Source organism: Ciconia boyciana, chromosome 1, assembly GCF_034638445.1.
Source record: "Ciconia boyciana chromosome 1, ASM3463844v1, whole genome shotgun sequence".
In the NCBI taxonomy this organism is placed as follows: Eukaryota; Metazoa; Chordata; class Aves; order Ciconiiformes; family Ciconiidae; genus Ciconia; species Ciconia boyciana.
Window position 1 is genome coordinate 55,967,683 of NC_132934.1, and position 17,932 is coordinate 55,985,614.

At 47.6% G+C, this 17,932-nt stretch overlaps 2 protein-coding genes across 2 annotated transcripts; both read right to left on the minus strand.

The window, feature by feature from the left end:
- Nucleotides 1–3,437: 3,437 nt before the first annotated feature.
- Nucleotides 3,438–7,201, minus strand: LOC140662539 (cytoglobin-1-like). The gene is made up of 3 exons (XM_072886096.1): nucleotides 7,107–7,201; nucleotides 4,814–5,045; nucleotides 3,438–3,566 (listed from the first exon to the last, which is right to left on the minus strand). The coding sequence occupies exons 1-3, from the start codon at nucleotides 7,199–7,201 to the stop codon at nucleotides 3,438–3,440; spliced, it is 456 nt and encodes a 151-aa protein (XP_072742197.1).
- A 5,455-nt stretch (nucleotides 7,202–12,656) lies between these two features.
- Nucleotides 12,657–17,843, minus strand: LOC140662611 (heat shock 70 kDa protein 12A-like). Its single transcript, XM_072886207.1, has 4 exons — nucleotides 17,556–17,843; nucleotides 15,496–15,720; nucleotides 14,967–15,138; nucleotides 12,657–13,991 (listed from the first exon to the last, which is right to left on the minus strand). The coding sequence occupies exons 1-4, from the start codon at nucleotides 17,835–17,837 to the stop codon at nucleotides 12,946–12,948; spliced, it is 1,725 nt and encodes a 574-aa protein (XP_072742308.1). The 5' UTR covers nucleotides 17,838–17,843; the 3' UTR covers nucleotides 12,657–12,945.
- Between the last annotated feature and the right edge of the window lie 89 nt (nucleotides 17,844–17,932).

Below are 17,932 nucleotides of genomic sequence, written 5' to 3' on the forward strand. Positions count from 1 at the left end.
CCCAGCGTGTTCCCATCTGGGCTGTACCCTCACCTTCTACCCATCATTAGGTGTTTCAAACAGCAAACAGAAGCAGCCCTTATTCTTTCAGTGTAAAGCAATACCTCTGAGGGCTATAGTTGTATGTATGCCCACAGCTCTACAGCAAAGATGCTCAAGCAGCCCTTCAATAACGCAATCACCAATCACTCTCTATCACCAATAACGCAAATGCCTTCCAGCAGGAAGAGTGGCTGCAAGGGAGGGTTTTCCTCTGGACCCTGCTAGAAGGATTTCCTAGAAGCTTCCCCAAATCCTCTGCAAGGTCTCTAGTCACCTCTCTGGGCAGCCCTGGGATATCTGAGACGACCTCCCCTCCCTTGCTCACCTGGCTGAGCCTCTCTACTGCCCGTGCTCCAGGCAGGGGCAGGAGGCTGCTTGGCTCAGACTCTCTGGCAAGAAAATTACTAGGCTTAAATGCCTCGACAGCTAGGTTAACTACTTCTGTAAAAACACTCCCTGTCATTTCAAATTGCCTTGGTATGTTCATAGCCCTTGTCTCAGAGTGATTTGGTGATGCTGTCGCACACCACTGGACTCTTGGATTTTATCCCAACATTGATTTGTATTTGCACAGGGATGCCTTGCAAATGCACCTTCCTCTGGGTAAGTTTCTGCTTTGTCACCACAGTGACTGAAGTTTTTCAAGTTAAATTTCTCTCATCTCTTTGCCTGTGATCCTTTATTTATTTTCTATTCCTTGTTCTTTCCCAAAGCTGCCCCCATTGGAAGATCTGAGTCCACTCAATGAAGTCGATGAACTGAATTTAAGTACATATGTGTTTTTACAGTGTTTAGGTAATATTTTGAATCAGGAAAGTGTTCACTTGTCTCTACACTTACCTTACACAAGGTCAAGTTTTGCTTGTGGGGATGCTTTTTTTTCTCCAGCAACATGACTGGCAAAGCACTTGGATTTTATTAGCTGCAGGGATAAACTTCCTCCATGAGCTCCCTCTCACTCCTCTTCCCTTTTCTCAGCACTTTCCATGTGTTTGCACTGTTCTGGTTTAGGTCAGACACAAAGACGACTCCACGGCACTTAGCTGATTTAACCTGTCACAGGCACTTGTCATACTACTCGTGCTATGTCACAGATTTGTTGTCTCACCCAGACCTTCCTGATGTCCCACAGGCTGTATGAAAACCATGAAGCTTGGTCTGAGGGCTTTGGTCCCACTCACTGGTGGTGCTCCACGAGAAATCTCTTCCTGCTACCTTTAGCTAAGATGTTTCCCTTAGGTTTCTCTTCCCAGGATCAAAGCTATTCCTAAGAATGCATACAGTATGTATAGCACCACGTATTTACTGGTTCAATAAGTAAAGAGTGTGTTTGATTTGCTTCCCAAGTACATGAATGTTGCTGTTTTGCAGAGGCACAGTGAGGTCCAAGGAAAGCTAGACAGGATTGTGCAGTGAGGCTGCTGGAAAACTGGAAATTCGGCTCAGGTATCCTCAATCTCAAGATGCTGCCTGATCTATACTCTGTTGGGAAAGCTTCCTGCTGTCCTCTGAAATCTCAGATAAACAACAACAAAAAAAGGGGCCAGGTACTCCTTAGCGACTCACATCATACAAATCTTTAAAATTTAATGTGTGTCCCCTTTGTAAATGGATGTTTTAAAAAAATTCCCTCTTTACTTAAGCCTGAGTTTGTTTTGTTTGACATGCTTTGCTTCTGCTATGTCTCTCTGTCCATCACGGGGAACGCAAGAGCCTTAAACCATCAGCCAGTGTGGTCAGGCCCCTGCCAGCCCAGGGTGTCTATGGCAATGACGAGCGTGTCATTACAGCTAACCATCATCATGGCAAATAGTGCTTTTAACATGCGTTAAAGCAAGTAAATAAAAAGGGGAAATTATTTTAAGCTTTTCAGAGTGTTAACTTTACTTGTACTGCCTCGAAGGGATTTCAGACTATAAATATTTTTTTACAAGTCTTGTTCTTTTCTTCCAACACTTGACGATGCTGTGCAATATGCTTCCCTTTCTCCCCAAGCGGGATAAAATGCTGAATCAAATAAAGCATCCTGTCCCGTCCTCCCTCTCCAGCAAGAGTTCATCTTCTGGACTTTGGGACTTCAGCATCCTTTGCCAAACAAATGGGATGGATAAAGAAACTACACCTTGAAAGAAGGAGAATTTTGCATTTTTAGCAGTTTACAAAATTGTTGTTTCAAGGTCAAGTGAAAAGCTTCCCTTCCCACCACCCGAGGAACCTGATTACTGCAAGTATGATGGGTGCCTGGGTGGGAGCTTGAGCTGGTTTCAGTAAACCCTCCAGTACCACCAGTAACCGTGCACTGTAACCAGCTACTGCTCCTGCACATCATGCATGCCTTTTCCGTGCTACAAATGAGAGGACGCATCTGCTTTCTCTGTGTTTATTGCATTACACTGAAGCAAAACAGCATGTAGTTATTTGCAGTTATTAGCTGATGATTTCACCACGTCTAAGGAATGCAAGGAAAAACAATTAAATAGTTTGGGACTCAGTTACCACTGAAGAGAGGCTCAGGCCGTGCGACAGGACAGGATGAGGGCAGCGCCATAGAAATCCCTCGCTGAGCTGAGCCCACCACGCTGCCCACTCAGCGGGGCAGCAACCTCCCTCAGCTGGATGCATTTTGAGTAGCGCAGGAGCTAGTGAGCCCGGTACTATTGCCCTCTCCTGAGTACGTGGCCAGAACAATTTGCTGGGAGTAGCACCGTGAAATCTATGCGCTGGAGACGTTCATCCCTGCCCAGAGGGACCCAGTGGTGACCACATTCAGCGTTGCCATCCTTTGTGCTGAAAGTTGCTCTGACAAACCTCCCCCCAGGTTGGGGAATGCCACTGGCTCATGCAGCACGGGACTTTCCCTGTGTCTTTCTCCGACGTTAGTCTTTCCCATACACCACTCCCCCCATTGTTTTAGTTCAGACACAAAACAACACCTGTGCCTCTTAAATAATGACCGCTACAAAGTCCCTGGAGATGCTTCAAAATGGTCTCCTGCTCATCATTCATGAGGATGGAGAGGTGGTAGCTGAGATAAAGAGCTGCTGGTGCCTCTCTGGGCTGGTGCTGCTGGAAGGAGCAAGTCCTTCTCTCAGGAATAGCAAGCTTAAAGTCATCTTAAAATGTAGTCTTCAAGGATGGTGGCCAGAGGAACCCACCTGGAGCACTGAAGCTGCAAAGCACATCAGGTTTTGTTGGTTGGCTTTGATGTATCTGCGGGTTTTATTTAACTGTAGAAACTCAGTTTGCTAAGGAAATTATTGACATTGATATCTACATTATATAAGCCTTTTTCTTGCTTTTTTTTTACTTTTTCATTCTTCCAACTGTGGCTGGAGGCCCAAAAGCAGCAAATCAGTGCTGGCGAGATGTTTGAAGAGCCTGGAGGTTGCACATCCTCACCAACCTGCCTCTTTGTAGACATTGTTCAGGTGAGTGCAGATTTCATTGGTCACCTTCTCAAAGGAAGCTTTGCAGTCTCCGCCAAATTTCTCCTCCATCAGTTGCAAGATAATGTCACAGATAATCTAAACAAGGAGAAGGGAAGAAACAACCAGTGTGAACTTCCCTCCGCATTAGAAGCATAAGAACGAAATACAGATTTTTAGTTGGGATTCTTGGAGAGTGGAAAGGGGGCACAAAAATAATTCAGTAGCATGTAGCACGCACAGCTGGAAATAGGTCGTGGGAAATTAGGTGCATTATAGAAGTCGCTAAAAAATGCAGTCACTATTGGTTTTTTTTACTATCCTGTATCTAGTTAATGTTGACTGCATCCATATACACAGTCACTTAAAGACTGCTGTACGGGACCAGTTCACTTGATCCATCTACTGCAATCCTTCTCCTGGTAGTGGACTGTCCCAAATGTTTAAAGGCCACGAGGAGCCCCATGTCAGACACATATGGAATACATGGTTTAGGGGGGGATAAGTTTCTTCCTAATCTTTCCTGCTCATTAGCTATCTAGCACTCTGTAGCAATGAGGGTTTGTATGTCTTTACAGCCCCTAGGTAGGTGGTATACTTTGAAGTGTCAATTACTTTTCTGTGCAGCATTTATTATTTTGTGTCCATCCTTACCCTGAAAAAGTCTTTTCAGGATCTCTCCAGGCAGAAATCCTCACTTATTCTCTCACTTATTGAAAATTGGGCCCGCTGCTTTGGAAACCACCTTCCTGGTGCCTGAGTGACCTTTGCCAGAAAGTGCCTCCTTTTGCATTTTGTGCTGTGTAAGGCAGACAAAATAGTTATAAATGCACTCCGCTAGTAACCTTAGGTGGACTTGGGTAAGTCATTTGATCCTGTATTTATTATCTGTGTTTGTTTAGTGATGGCCATGCTGTTGCCATTGTTGCTCAATAACAGCTGGTTTAGTTCTCCTGGAAAAGCTCAGTTCCTGTTACTGGACAAAAATACACATCAAGGACTGAAGTCCAGTGTTAAGCTGCTTTTCTGTGTCTTGTTATTAAATGACAAGCATAGGAATCCTGTTGCACTGAGAAAACCCACTACAACTCGTGGGCAGCTCTGCAGCTCCCACCTGAGTAGACCTGCCTGGATCACATCTGCTGCACAGTCTTCTTCCCAACAGATGCCAGATCTCTCGTTCCTGCTATCTTCCACCGTCAACCATCTCACCTTCCACGATCTCCACTTTCTGAAGCATCTAGATATTTATATATATAAACCTGTTTTCCTCAGTTCTACCCCTCCAAGGGGAAGACATCCTCCCATCACAATTACACCCCCTGGGAAGATGGCTTCTGGCTCACCCTAAAGTTTTTGGGGTCAATCTTCAGCTGGGTGGCATGTTTCTTGCCGAGTGGGTTCACTATCCCAAGAAAAGCCTCGGAGTTGTCCAGGTGTTGCACCATGTCGTTGATGGCCGTGAAAACCTTCTTGCCGTGGCCCCTGACCTGATCCGACTGCTTCATCTCTTCGGCGGAGTCCATGCCTTTGAAGTGTGTGAAGTAGGACTTGGTGTCTGGGTGCTCAGTGAACATCCTGTTGAGAAATGAGAGATGTCCTAATTTATGGACCAAGGCATCGATGCAGATACAGCTTCACGTTCCAGGCCTTGTCTTATGCATTTATTGCCCTTTTTCCTTCTCTTTATTAGAACAGACACCTCTTTCCCCTGTATTTCTTGGTTCTCCTTTGCCCTTCCCATCTGTGTACAGCCCCTGTGTCCACGGCAGTCCGTCCCCTTCCTTGCCTCTCCGCAGGGCACTTCCTTTGCTCGCTCTGTCTTAAAACCTACCTATCCTGAATTTATTCTGCTGCTTCTAAAGTAAACATTTCCTCAGTGTTGAGTCAGTGTTAGGTGGAGATAAAATCCACAGGGAAGTGGGAGCGCATTCACACGGGGTGAGTGTGACAGCGTGATATTCCCAAGGATGTTCTGGACAGCGGATATGTCCACTGTGCTCTCAGTTAGTGTTTTCATGGAGAAACCCTAGTACTGGTTTTGTTAATTAACCCCTTCCTAGAGTCCATCCCAAAGCTTTCTTACTGACTGTGATGGATTGTTGTTTGAGTACCAGGCACTGCTCATTTTGTTTATTCAAATGTAACACAATTCAATGCCACTCGTAAAGGAATTGCCTTTTATAATACATCAATTACAATCATCTTGGTCAAGCTCTTAAAAAAGCAGTTTACTCTACTGGGTAAACCAGTTATCCACCGGACATAGCAATAGCGAATTACAGATTGCATTTCACAGAGTCACAGAACATTTGAGGTTGAAGGGACCTCTGGAGGTCATCTGGTCCAAACCCCCTGCCCAAGCAGGATCACCTAGAGCTGGTTGCCCAGGACCATGTCCCGACAGTTTTTTAATGTTTCCAAGGATGAAGACTCTGCAGCCTCTCTGGGCAACCTGTGCCAGTGCTTGGTCACCCCCACAGTAAAAAAGTGTTTCCTGATGTTCAGAGGGAACCCTCTGTCTTTCAGTTTGTGCCCATTGCCTCTGGTCCTGTCACCAGGCACCACTGAGAAGAGCCTGGCTCTGTCTTCTTTGCACCCTCCCTTCAGGCTTTTGTATACATTGATCCCCTTGAGCCTTCTCTTCTCCAGGCTGAACAGTCCCAGCATTCTCAGCCTTTCCTCATAGGAGAGATGCTGCAGTCCCTTCGTCACCTTTGTGGCCCTTCGTTGGACTCTTTCCAGTATGTCAATGCCTGTCTTGTACTGGGGAGCCCAGAACTTCTCTAAAGGCAGGGCTGGATCTGTAGGACACTAAGGCAAAACCTTCTAGAGTAAATTACCCTGGGGAGGCAAGCCACTAGATGCTACTAACATTTTATAGCTGCATTTCTGACCCTAACTCTCCTCAGGCTGTGTCGGCTGCAGAAGGAAAGAGCCATTCACAACATATGTTGAGGCTGATCCAAGCACAAGATGTGATACACAGGAAAGCCAGAGGGAGTGGTAAAGGTATGATAACCAGAAATAGTAGTTGGACTGATCAGTGCTTATGGAGGTGATGTAGGTCCCAGCTGAGAGAGGGATATGTGAAAGGTGAATAGAAGAAACTTGTGTCTTATGGAAGAGAGGAAAACAGAGGGAAAACTAAGAGAGGAAAGCCCACAGGAAGGATACAATACAATGAAGCAGATGGGCTCTGGACTGGAAAGGAAAACCAGAAGAGAAATATTGAGGAGATGCAAGTTAAAATAAAATCATTAAAGGAGTTCAGAGGTAAAGAGGAAGAGGGAAACAGGACCATGTTTTGTTCCCATTCTTTTTTATACCATACTTTCTTTTCTTTACCTTAAATACATCACTTTTCTACTGGGGAGAGGGGTGTAGTGAAGAGATTGTTCTCGTCTCTTCCTCCTTTTCCACCCTCCTTCCCCATTTCCTTTTACTTTTCTTTGTGTGGATTTCTCCTCTTCCCTGTTTGCTCCCTGAGGTGGGATAAACCACAGCAAACCAAAATGTTCCCAGCAAGGGCTACATGAAAATGCATCAAGACCTGGCCCTCCTAGGTGGTAACTCCATCCTTCTTGCCGTTCCTCCTTCAACCCTCTGGGGAAGCAGCAGGATGGGCTCTTTCCTTACCTGACCAGCACAGTTGTCCCGTTGTCCTCGGCATCCACATATATCTTCTCCCAGGCGCCACGGGCACTTTGCACCTCTGCTTCAGAGAACGACATGGTGGAGGAGATGGCTGCAATGAAGGACGCAGTGGGAAGGAGAAGGACAGGGAGGTAGGTCCTGGTGGGGGAGTTCTGCTCCAGTTCTCTCCTCGGGGCTCTCTAAATACTGCCCCAGGGATTTAAGAGATCTTGAATGGATTCTTTGTCTCTGTGCCCCTCAGTCACATTTCTGCAGGCTTTAGGGCTGCCTAATCACCTTTAATCAGGAAAGAAACCAAGCACATGAGGAGGGAGGACTAGCACTCTCGCTGTGGCGTCAGGTGCCAGAGCAAAGATCTTGCTGTCTGAGGAGAAAAGAGAAAAAAGGGGGTTTTCAGTGGGAAGAAAAAGATCAGCTCTCCTCCCCTCTCACCCCTGCCAAGGCCAGTGCTTGACTTATCTTTCCTGAGGGTGATCCTTGCCCAAGTACTAATTTTCCTGGTTTGTTCCTGAGAGTGCTGCTGTGCTGCGGGCACCGTGGTGCCCTCCCGTCCCCTCTTCCCAGCACTTCTTGCTCCTTCAGTCCAAAGATCCCATTTCCAGCTCTGGCAACTCTCTCCAGTCCTGCTTTCATGCCACGGTCACTGCTTTCCCCACAGCTCTCTGGTTTAACAGGGGCTCACCCTGCGCTGCTCCCAGCCTTGGTACCGGCCAGGTGGGAAGCATTGCCAGGCCAGAACGACACCTTTGCGGGGACGGTGACGGCAGCATGGGCACAGCATCCCTGGCCACAGTGCCCTGGCAAGCCACGTCATTTTAACACAGGAGATAAATGGGTGCAGGACACCCAGGCTGGAAGCACAGGCATTTTGCTACCCTAATCCTCCTGGCTTGCAGCCAGGATCTCTGTCCTTTTCCTAAGCCCTACCTGCCTGGGAGGGAGAAAGACATCAGGGGCAGGAGAAGGGCTGGTGCAGAGCTGCAGACAGCGCGTATGGGCCCGTTATTATCACGGTCACTTGGAACTGGAGGCAAAAAAAATCTTGGCTTATCCACACGGCACCTGGGCTTAACCTCTGGCAGGAATGTTCTGGTTAAGTCCAGGGCACGCACATGAAATAAGGGCTAAGGGGCTTGAGGAACTGCTGCTGCTGCTGGACGCCGAGTGCAGACAAAACCTCGTATTGTTTGGGATGGTTTAGGGGAGAGAAGGAACAGGAGAGAGGGAGAAATGTGTGGCATGGCGAGCAAAACCAGCCCGCTACCCCAGGGCAGAAGGAAAGTGGTGGTTGCAACCTCACAGAGACTGATCAGTCTTGATGGGGTTGTGTCCCACCGCTGCCGAGGGATGCCCCAAATTACTTCACCGAAACTATCCCCCCTTTCATCCCTCTCCCTTTTTGCCACAGCAAACAAAGAGTGGTCTGACAGAAAGCTGTACAGCCTTCTGCTTTCTCATCCCACAATCCTCAGAAAAATGTCCCAGATTTCAGGAGAGCTCCAAGGAGGGGCACACACACTGTGCTGCCAGGATTGCTGCCTCTTTGAAGGCAAACGCAAACCAGGGAAATGCCAGTCGGCCAAGCCCAGCTGCCAGCACAGGGATGCAGAGAAAGGAGTGAGGACAGCACCGCAGGAGCTGGTGGTTCCCAGCCCTTGGGAGCCAAAACCGCCTGGGAGGAGCTCGGCGGGGAAAGCACCAAGTTTTTGGCTGAGAGCAGAACGCGCATCAGGTGCTTGTCATGGGTGGCCTGGGAGGGAGCAAGCTCGTGAAGAAAGCAGCACCAACTTTAGTCAAAGGGAAAGGGGCTCGGGGAGGTCTGGATCCTGGCGGTAGAGCTGGTTTTTTCTTTGGGATGCGAATGGAGATGATTACTCGCTTGCAACTTTTCCTCCTCTGTGAAGGTGTGACGTTCTCCTTGCAGATCCTGGTGCACCCTGACTTGCTGTGGACACTTCTTGGTGGGAGAAGCTGGAGTGTGGTGGTGAGCCAGGCTCTCTGGCCTGACCTGTGGTAGCAGTGCACATTGCTCAAGGATGAGTCTTCCCTCTTAACTTTCTTAGTCTTTTCCTCTTCTTCTCCCTTGTTTGCCCTTCATTTCCCTCCCCGTTGGTTTTTGTTTGCAGCAGTTCACAAGCAAACCTCAGCGTCCCTAGGGGATTTCTCCTCTGCTCTCCCCAACCTCTTCAGGGATGCTGCAGTACGAAGATGCTCATTCACTCGATATATTGTCAGACATCCTGTCATGGGCCAAAAAATACCCATTTTGAGTTGGGAAATTTCTGTCAAATTTATTTATTGCCAAGTAACAAACCAACCAACACTTAGACAACTCTCTTCCCCCCCATCCTGGTCCCCCATCCCTGTGCTTCAGGTTACACCTTTGCTGAGACCACGGGTGGTGCAGAGCCGGGGGTGGTGCGTGGGGGTCCCTTCGCTCTTCCTGCTCCTTGTGTGCTACTCAACTGCTCCAGCATGGGCTCTTCCACTGGTCCCTGTCCCTTTGGGTGCTGTACCTGCCCTGGCCTTGTCTCTCCTTTTTCAGCATTCACTGCCCTTTTTTAAACGTTTCCACAAGGCACCATAAACTCATCTCGTTGTTCCAGTTTTGGGGTGCAGTGGGTCAATTTTGTCTGGTGCCGAGCCAGCTGTGAGCAGCACAGGGCAGTCCCTGACCTCCTCCTGCACAGACAAAACAAACAATGACACCCTCAAGCATGTCACTGTGCTCCCTGTGACACGCTTTTCTATTCTTTCCTTTCACCTTCAGGTGTTACTTGTACTCTTTTGGAAAATTATCTTCTATTTTCCCCCTGCATGATTTGCTGAGTCCTTGTAAGATGAACACGGTAATACCTCATAAAGTTTTTACATCTCTAATAGGGTTATATGCATCTGTACTACACCTCACGGGTCTCAAGATTGAAACAAAAAAGCTCCAGAAGCCCATTGTTTTTGGCCTCGAAATGGTATTGCTGTGAAAAATTTGTGGTTTAATCATAAAGCTGACACATTGTTGCTGACTCTCACCCCCCCACCCCAGGGGAAGAGCATACGTGCTTGGTTTATTTCTTTTTCCTCTCCCACGGTTTGTTTTGTTTAATATCCCAAAGGAAGTGAATTCTCTTAAATGTAATTTCTGCTGAATGGGGAGAAATATTTTCCAATGGGGGTGCTGGGCAGCACTGCAGAGACAGCCTCGGCCACGGACAGGACGCTCCTCAGCGGGCAGGGTCAGGCCAAGGGCCAGAAATCCCGAGCAGGGAGCACAGCCACAGTGTTTCAGGCTGCATGCCGGCGGCCAAGCTTTTCCTGGCCCTGTCCCCAGCCGAGGAAGCAGAGGACGTGCCTCCCGCTGTGGCGCAGGGAAACGGCAGCGGTCCTGTGAAGTGGGGCTTGTTTCCTTTTGGTTTCTGAGAAACCATGTGCTTTAGGCAGAAGGCAGCCGGCAAGCTCTGGTGACAGAAACGGACGGCATCTTCTGCCCACCCAGCCATTTAGGATCTGGCAGCGATGACTCTGTCTGCAGGGCTCGTTGATGCCCCCATCACAGGCACTGCAAAGCTGCCCATGTTTGCTTTGCCTTGAAAGTTTGTGTTAAGTTTCATGTTTAATATAAATAAACAAACAACCCTATTTATTACGCAACAGCAGTTAATCCCCAGCTCGGCAGACACGCCTGTTGTAGAGGATGGCTGGAAAGGGCTCAGCAGCTACAACTCTTATTTTCCCAACACCCCCCATTCTGTCAGACTGAGGTTAGAGTCCCCCATAGCAGGTATTGCCAGGTTTCCTGGATGCTTAGCTTGAGACTCTGACACTCAGCGCTGCTTTGCCAGAGCTAACAAACAACTGTATCTGCTCCGTGTTCAGTATCTGAGGTTATCAACATTACTAGCTCATCAAAACAAGCAAAATTAGGAGCTGCAATCACAACTGTTGGTGTCAACGTCTGAATGCCAAAGCCTGCATAGCACACGGGTGGGAAAGACCTGGGGCAGACACATGCAGCGTTCCCAGCTGCCACCAGACTGCAGTTCTGTCTCCTGTTCAGAGAGTGGTAGTGGGCTGGGAGGAGCTGTGTTGCACTTTGCATGGGTGAAAGTACCAAGTCCAAAAGGTAAGAAAAAAGCAGGACTACTCAGCTTCTTGGGACCTAGCCACCCAAAATGGCCCTCACATAGATTAAAGACAGGTGCCATCTGACATGATAGAAATGTACGCAGGTTTCTGTTGTGAATACTTTTGTTGTGCGCGTAAGATTTTAAATGTGAAAACAAAGGTGATGTATTAAAATAGTTCAGCTCTTACATATCATAGGGCATAGTATATGTACAGATTAATCCTCTGAATGCTGCTTTAATGATTGACAGCATTAAGTACACGGCTATCAGTGATTCTAACACAGTCATTACCACTAATAAAGATGCCAGTGCTGAGTTCACGCAGTGTATCCAGCTAACCAAGTATTTGCATTGGGACGGGACAGTGTTCAGCAGGGCAACTCTACACACTTAGTGAAGGGGGAAAAAAAAACCACAAAAAACCCCCAACAAGTGATACAAAGGTAGTCACCACATCCCACCACCAGACTGATGCCCAGCCAGCCTCCAAGCAATAGCTACTTTGGAGAAACTCCCCGCAGTTTTATTGCTGAGCATGAGGTTACAGGGTATGAAATATCCCCATGGGCAGCTGGGGCCAGCTGTGCAGGCTGTGTCCTCTCCCAGCCCCTTGCTCCCCCCGCCAGCCCCCTCGCTGCAGGGGCAGAGCAAGAAACAGAGACAGCCTTGCTGCTGCGCAAGTGCTGTCAGCTATTGCTAAAACATTGGTGTGCTATCAACACCGTTTTGGTGATAAATCACACAGCAGCACAAGGGCGGCTATGAAGAAAGCTAACTCCACCCCAGCCAGACCCAGTACACTGCAGGATCACATCCTTTTCTTGGACAAATTTGGGGTCATGCAGGCCACACTGTGCTGAACCTGTGCACAGGTGCTGTAGGCAGGAGACAAAGAAATGGGCTTCTGAACATGGAAAACATCAAGCCCAAGTCAGAGATGTAGAGAGTACCCACAGCTGGACAGAGGGGCTCAGGCAGCGGCATAAGCACTATTATAGCTGTAATGTTACGGTCTGGCATTTCTATCTGCCCAGTTAATGAGACCAAACCACCCAATGGTTTAATGGAAACAACACTCCCACAGACATTGGATACAAGCCCCCCAGACTACATTGAGTTACTGCTTCATGGAGTATCTTGACTGGGACAAGAGCTCTTTAATTACACACAGTCTGTATAAGTGATGTTCTGAAGAAAATTCAAATCCACTGAATGTCACCCCTGGCAGAGTTAAATCTGGACTCCAGATAAAGAGACCTCATATCAGAGGAAGAGACGATGTAGCTGAAAGAAGACATCAGGCTAAAAGAAATAGTTATGGGCTGGTATATGTGGAAGTTAGACATCAGTCCAGAAGCTTTGTATCAAACACAGGTAGAGTACAGATTATTATATTCATGGTATGGACCACTGTGTTCAGAGATACAACAGGGCTAACCTAGAAGGACAAGAGCTAAAGCAGCAGCTAAACCTGCTGTCAGATACAACAGAAGGAGAGGTGTTGGACTGAAAGGGTGGTTGGTGAGGAATGGAAGGAACCAGAGAATCAGGCTAGCAAACTGTTTACGTGTGTGAGCAGAAGGCTGGATGATGGCCTTTATGGTCCATTTATCTTCTCTATTGTAGTAGTTGCTGCCTCCCACTAAAGCCATGCTCTCCCTTGAGTTATTGTACCTGCTGCTCAATGTACTGAGCATTCACACAGCTAAAAAATCTATTATAACTACCCGACTTTGTTTGGATGTAATGTCAGTACATGTGGCTTTAAATTCAGTGAGCCCAAATTTAATATCCAGCTTCAGCTGGCGTTTCTTCCCCAGCTTTGTGTCTGGCATTGGCACTGTACAGGAGCCAAGCCATTCCATCCCTTCCTCATCTACGTACTGAGCATCCTGCTTTTCTGTACAATAGAAAGAAAAGCATGCATTTGTTTGATCTGGTTCTGCTGGATGGAAATCATAGTGGGCAACTTTATTTATATTCACTGACTCCTCAATTCCCACCAATTTCTTGAAGAGATCTGTGCAATAAATATAGCCATCAGCTTTTGAGACCCTTAGTTTACGGAAGTCATGGATAGCAGCATCAAATTTTTTATTTACTGCTATGCCATATGTCCGAGCGCTGACTCTTGAGGTAACACTGTGTGGATTGACTCCAAATAAAACAGCCCCTTTTGCAATGGCCACTTGGGCCTCCAGTGGACAAAGGATATGATAGTTCTTGCTAAAGGCCTGATGGATCGCATCTCTCAAGATGATGCTAGATGCAAAGCCTCCCACAAGCAAAATGTACTGGACCGTGGCCAGCTCAGGCTTGTCAAGAATTTCCCTCAAAGTACCAATGATATTTTTGATACTGTAGTCAAAAAAGCTCTTCATTTTCTCATATGTAATCATGATCACCCCATCACACCACACAGCTCCTTCCGCTTTTTTGAAGAAGTGGGAGATGTCCTTCTTGCATGCTGCCACTCTGGTCAAGTTGTAGTAGCAATGTATGTAGACCTCCTCCCTGCTAGCAGAGCATTTCTGTAGACTGAAGTTGTACATCATATGCTGTAATTCAGTAGGGTGGCTCTTTACATATTCATCCCATACGCCATCATCAAATATTTTCTCGAGGAAATCAGTGAAGTTTTCATCCACTCTGTTGCCTCCCCATCCACCTCCAGCTGCCTTGTGTAACTCCTTCAGGTAATGGTTTTCTTGGATCTCGTGTACCGTGATGTCTATTGTGCCACCTACGCACACACAGACAAACACAAATGAAGTTAGCTGTTTTCTTTAAAGTACAGGAGGTCCTTACTTTCCACTGAATATAAAGTTACCTTCTGAACTCCTGGTTCACAAGTGCGCTTTTCTGCTGCTTTCTTTTCTCATCCTCACTCCTCCGCTATTGCCTGTACACATCTAGGTTTCCTGAATTTACACACTTCTGTTTACAAGCCTGGTCTCTCAAGGTTCCTACAGTAATTGCTGATGAGAGCTGGATGCTCTGACTTGCTCCCTGCATAAGCCGATCTCCTTTCTAATCACAAAAGGAGACCGGCCTCACGTAGATAGTTGACTCCTGCCTTTTGATATACAAGCTCTGAGTTAAGATGAGCAGCGGTGGTGAGACTCTCAGAAACTTGTGGTCCTCTGATGCCTTTCCAGTATTTGTTCACAATCACCGGACTGCTCTTGGCAGGAAATTCATGTCACACCGAAAAAACTCACACAGGAAACTAGAGAAATTACTAAGAAGGGCTCCATCAAATATTCTTAATGATTTACTCTACAGGGCCTGCTAACTAATCTCTTTGGTCAGTTCACTGGGCCCTACACTTGCTCCTACAGAGGAGGCTGTGAGCTCGGGCTATACAACAGCACGTGGGTGCGCATCGGTGGCTGCCGCTGGGACGTGGTGCAGACTGATCTGGTGTGATGGCAGGAGCTCTCACTATGACTGTCTGGTCTGAAGTGCATGATGGCATGAGACACTCAGAGACTTCCATTTGCCATGGATCAGGCCTTTAGCAGTGCTGTCCTTTCCTCCCATTTTTCTGCCTGCCCATGGGATCTCATTAAGTGAGAAATAAAAATACAAGCCCCATGACAAGCACAGCAGTGGAGTCCAAGCTCTGGGACTGCACTGCAGACCTTTGGGGACACTGTGAAACAGCTATGCTCCACACCCAGCAAAGAAGGTACCTGTTAAACAGGGAAAATTTTACCTCCACAGTCAACGACAACATACTGTATCCCAGGGGAGTCTTCAAACTTTTTCTTGTCACTGTTTTCTGATATAAACCCTTCCTGTGGAAGCTGTTTGCACCAGAGTGATGCAGCCTCTGGCTCCAGGGCAATAATCAGCTTCTCAGAAATCATGTCAGAGATGAGTCCTGCCTAAAAACACAAGAGAGAGGTGTCAGTTCAAAGAAAGGTGGCAAGATCACCACTGCACGAATGCCACCTGCTAGGGAGGCTGTTCTCACCCCAGGAGCCCACTCAGGGGTGGTGGTTCTTGCACCACTGATCTCCATGGGGCTCATTTCTATGCTGCGGTGGGGAGAAAGGGCAGAGCAGTTGTTACTGCCAGTTTGGGACATCCTCTCCCCCACCGCCCCCAACGTGGGAGATTTCTCTCCCCGATAGACTGAAATTTGAAATACAGGTTGTTTAAATGTTGAGGAGTTCCTCTGCCTCAATAGGTAAAGGATATCCAAAGATAATCTGAGGAAGTTGGATAACCCCTGCTTTTACCTCTTTTGCTGCCAGCCGCATGAATTGCCTGGCAGCAGAGCTCCATATGGCCGGGACGGTAATGACCCAGGTGATCTCCTCCGGGTCGCAGACGGTTTGGAAAGAGGCCTCTTGGATGGTGTTCAGGGCATGTTCCTTCAGGTAGCGCAGGCTTTCGGAAAAGACCGTCAGGGCGGGAAGTGTTTTTCCATTGCTGGCTTTCAGCTTCATGCCAGAAGTGACTTTCTAAAAAAAACATGTCAGGGTCACACGTGGCAGTCTCAGCAAGAGACCTGTCCCCTTCACACTGAGCACTGCACAACATATGGCACAGAAGGAGGTCCTGTCTTCAAACCTGAGTAAATTCTCAGCAATGGCTTCAGTGTTGCTGTGAACTGCAGCCTAATTGACACAGGTCAGCTACCAAACCACTTACCCACGACATCTGTGATTCAATAGGCAAAATACCAATGTGGTTGGCAAGTCAGCTGTTTCGCCTGGGCCAAATTTTGTAAAGACCCTGTAGATCCTCCTGAACAGCCAGTGGGGACAATCGTACTTTCTATGTGACACCACCATATATTTCCCAGATGTATGTATAGAGACTTCAGACCTTTCTGGTTGCACCTATACTTCTGTGTATGGCATTGTCATATGCCAGTCAAATGCTGACTCTGCTCTGTGGCTACTCTTATCATCCTCATAACCTTTAGACATAAATCATTGACCAAGTCTGAGACTAAGACTGGATCCAGCCACACCTAGACTCCTCTCTGAGAAGGAGTTTAGAAAGCAAAGGGGTCCTTTCTGAACCTCGTGGCTCAACGGGAAGGCCACCTCTTTTCCCTTAGCCACATGCCAGACTCATGTCCTTCATGTGACATATTCGGCATCACGATTTTACTTCCCCCTGCCCCTCAGGTGGGATGTGACAGAGAGGTTGATATAAGGAAGCTGTTACGACATGTCCTCCATGGACACTTTCTATGGAGATTCAGAAATAACTACTTATGTGTCTGGGAATGGGTGTTCCCCTTTCTTGCCTCTCAGCCCTTCTAATGGTTGCCCAGAGAGCTTGTGGAATCTCCATCCTTGGAGATATCAAAAGCTGGCTGGACAATAGTCCTGGGCAACCAGGTCTAGGTGGTCTTGCTTGAGCAGGAGAGGTTGGAGCAGATGACCCCCAGAGGTCCCTTCCAACCTCAACCGTTCTGTGATTCTGTAATGAAATTTCCTTTAAACATTTTCTTCTTGGGTGCAGAGAAATGGGGTTGAACTAAAACCTCTCTCCAGCCCCCTCTGAAAGTGAGTGAGAACCCACCACTTCACAGCTGACATGGTGGCAGACCACATCATTCCCAGCTTTCCCCGGGAGGGAAGTCTTCATAGAGACCTCCCACCTACCGCCTGCCCCCCACATCCAGTTCAGTGCTCATTGCTTAGCACTGGGGGATGCCAAAGAGCAGACACGAGACTTTATCTGGGGCTGGCCCTCTGCTCTGGGTTATTCCAGACCCCAGAGCACAAACAAGGAGGCCCTAAGGTAGCCTAATATTTGGCTGAATGAGCAAACACAGAAAAAGCTGTGAACAATTCTGAACTAGCACTGAGCCTTCAGAGAGACATTATAGCCACTACATGCTTGAAGGACAGCTAGCCACCCTTAAATTGGCTTCAGCATACCATTTCAGGGGAGAGAGAGACAAGCTAGAGGGAGGTGTATAACATGGTTATCCCGAGGTTTCCTGCCTCCTTTGAATTACAAGAAGCTTCACTTGTTCCCTGTCAAGGACTGAGGGCAGCTTTTCATTAAGAACAAGTATTTGGCTTCATCAAGGTGTGCAATCAGGTTTTATTGTCTTTAGACAATGAACAGCATCATAAAGGAAGGGCCCATGAAGCCTTTGGCTAATTAAGAAAATAAATCATTTCTTCTTCAGTTCATCAAAATGCCCTTTGATTTCTGTTCATTCGTCCTCATCAGCCAGATTTACTCAGCCCTCTTCACCAATTCCTCTAACCCCCACCCCTCAAATAAATGAATAGCTCTGGCTCCCATTAGCAGTAACCGTTCCACCTACTGTATTGTACAGCGTCATCTTGAAGTTCTGGAAGAAGTACCAGTTGTCAGCTTCGCTGGAGGGCAGGCTTTTGTACTTCATCACAGCATCATAGCCAAACTTCCTGAACTCCTGCTTCTGGTTGAACAAGATGCATGTGGGAGTCTTCGGGGTCTTGAGCCCGTGCTCTGTTCCCCAGTACACCTGGCGGATTTGGTCTGTACCTGAAGCAAGGGAAAAACAGTACCCGCTGTAGGACGTGCCAAAATCTATTGCAACGACAAAGACTGACTTGCTGGCCATGGCCGACAGCAGTGCAGAGGTGCACGGCTCAGCGAGCTACAGAGGTGTAAACAGATGGGACTGGGAGGAAACTGAAACTGCTCTGGCTGATACTG

What these genes read in the sequence shown, in the direction of transcription:
- LOC140662539 (XM_072886096.1), bottom strand. Translation starts at nt 7,201, where the DNA reads ATGTCGTTCTCTGAAGCAGAGGTGCAAAGTGCCCGTGGCGCCTGGGAG. An exon ending in GGGACAACTGTGCTGGTCAG is followed by an intron (nt 5,046 to 7,106) that starts GTAAGGAAAGAG and finishes ATTTCTCAACAG; the next exon opens with GATGTTCACTGAGCACCCAG. An exon ending in TTGACCCCAAAAACTTTAGG is followed by an intron (nt 3,567 to 4,813) that starts GTGAGCCAGAAG and finishes CTCCTTGTTTAG; the next exon opens with ATTATCTGTGACATTATCTT.
- LOC140662611 (XM_072886207.1), bottom strand. Translation starts at nt 17,837, where the DNA reads ATGGCCAGCAAGTCAGTCTTTGTCGTTGCAATAGATTTTGGCACGTCC. An exon ending in AGATGACGCTGTACAATACA is followed by an intron (nt 15,721 to 17,555) that starts GTAGGTGGAACG and finishes TGTTTTTTTTAG; the next exon opens with AAAGTCACTTCTGGCATGAA. An exon ending in TGTTGTCGTTGACTGTGGAG is followed by an intron (nt 13,992 to 14,966) that starts GTAAAATTTTCC and finishes GTGTGTGCGTAG; the next exon opens with GTGGCACAATAGACATCACG.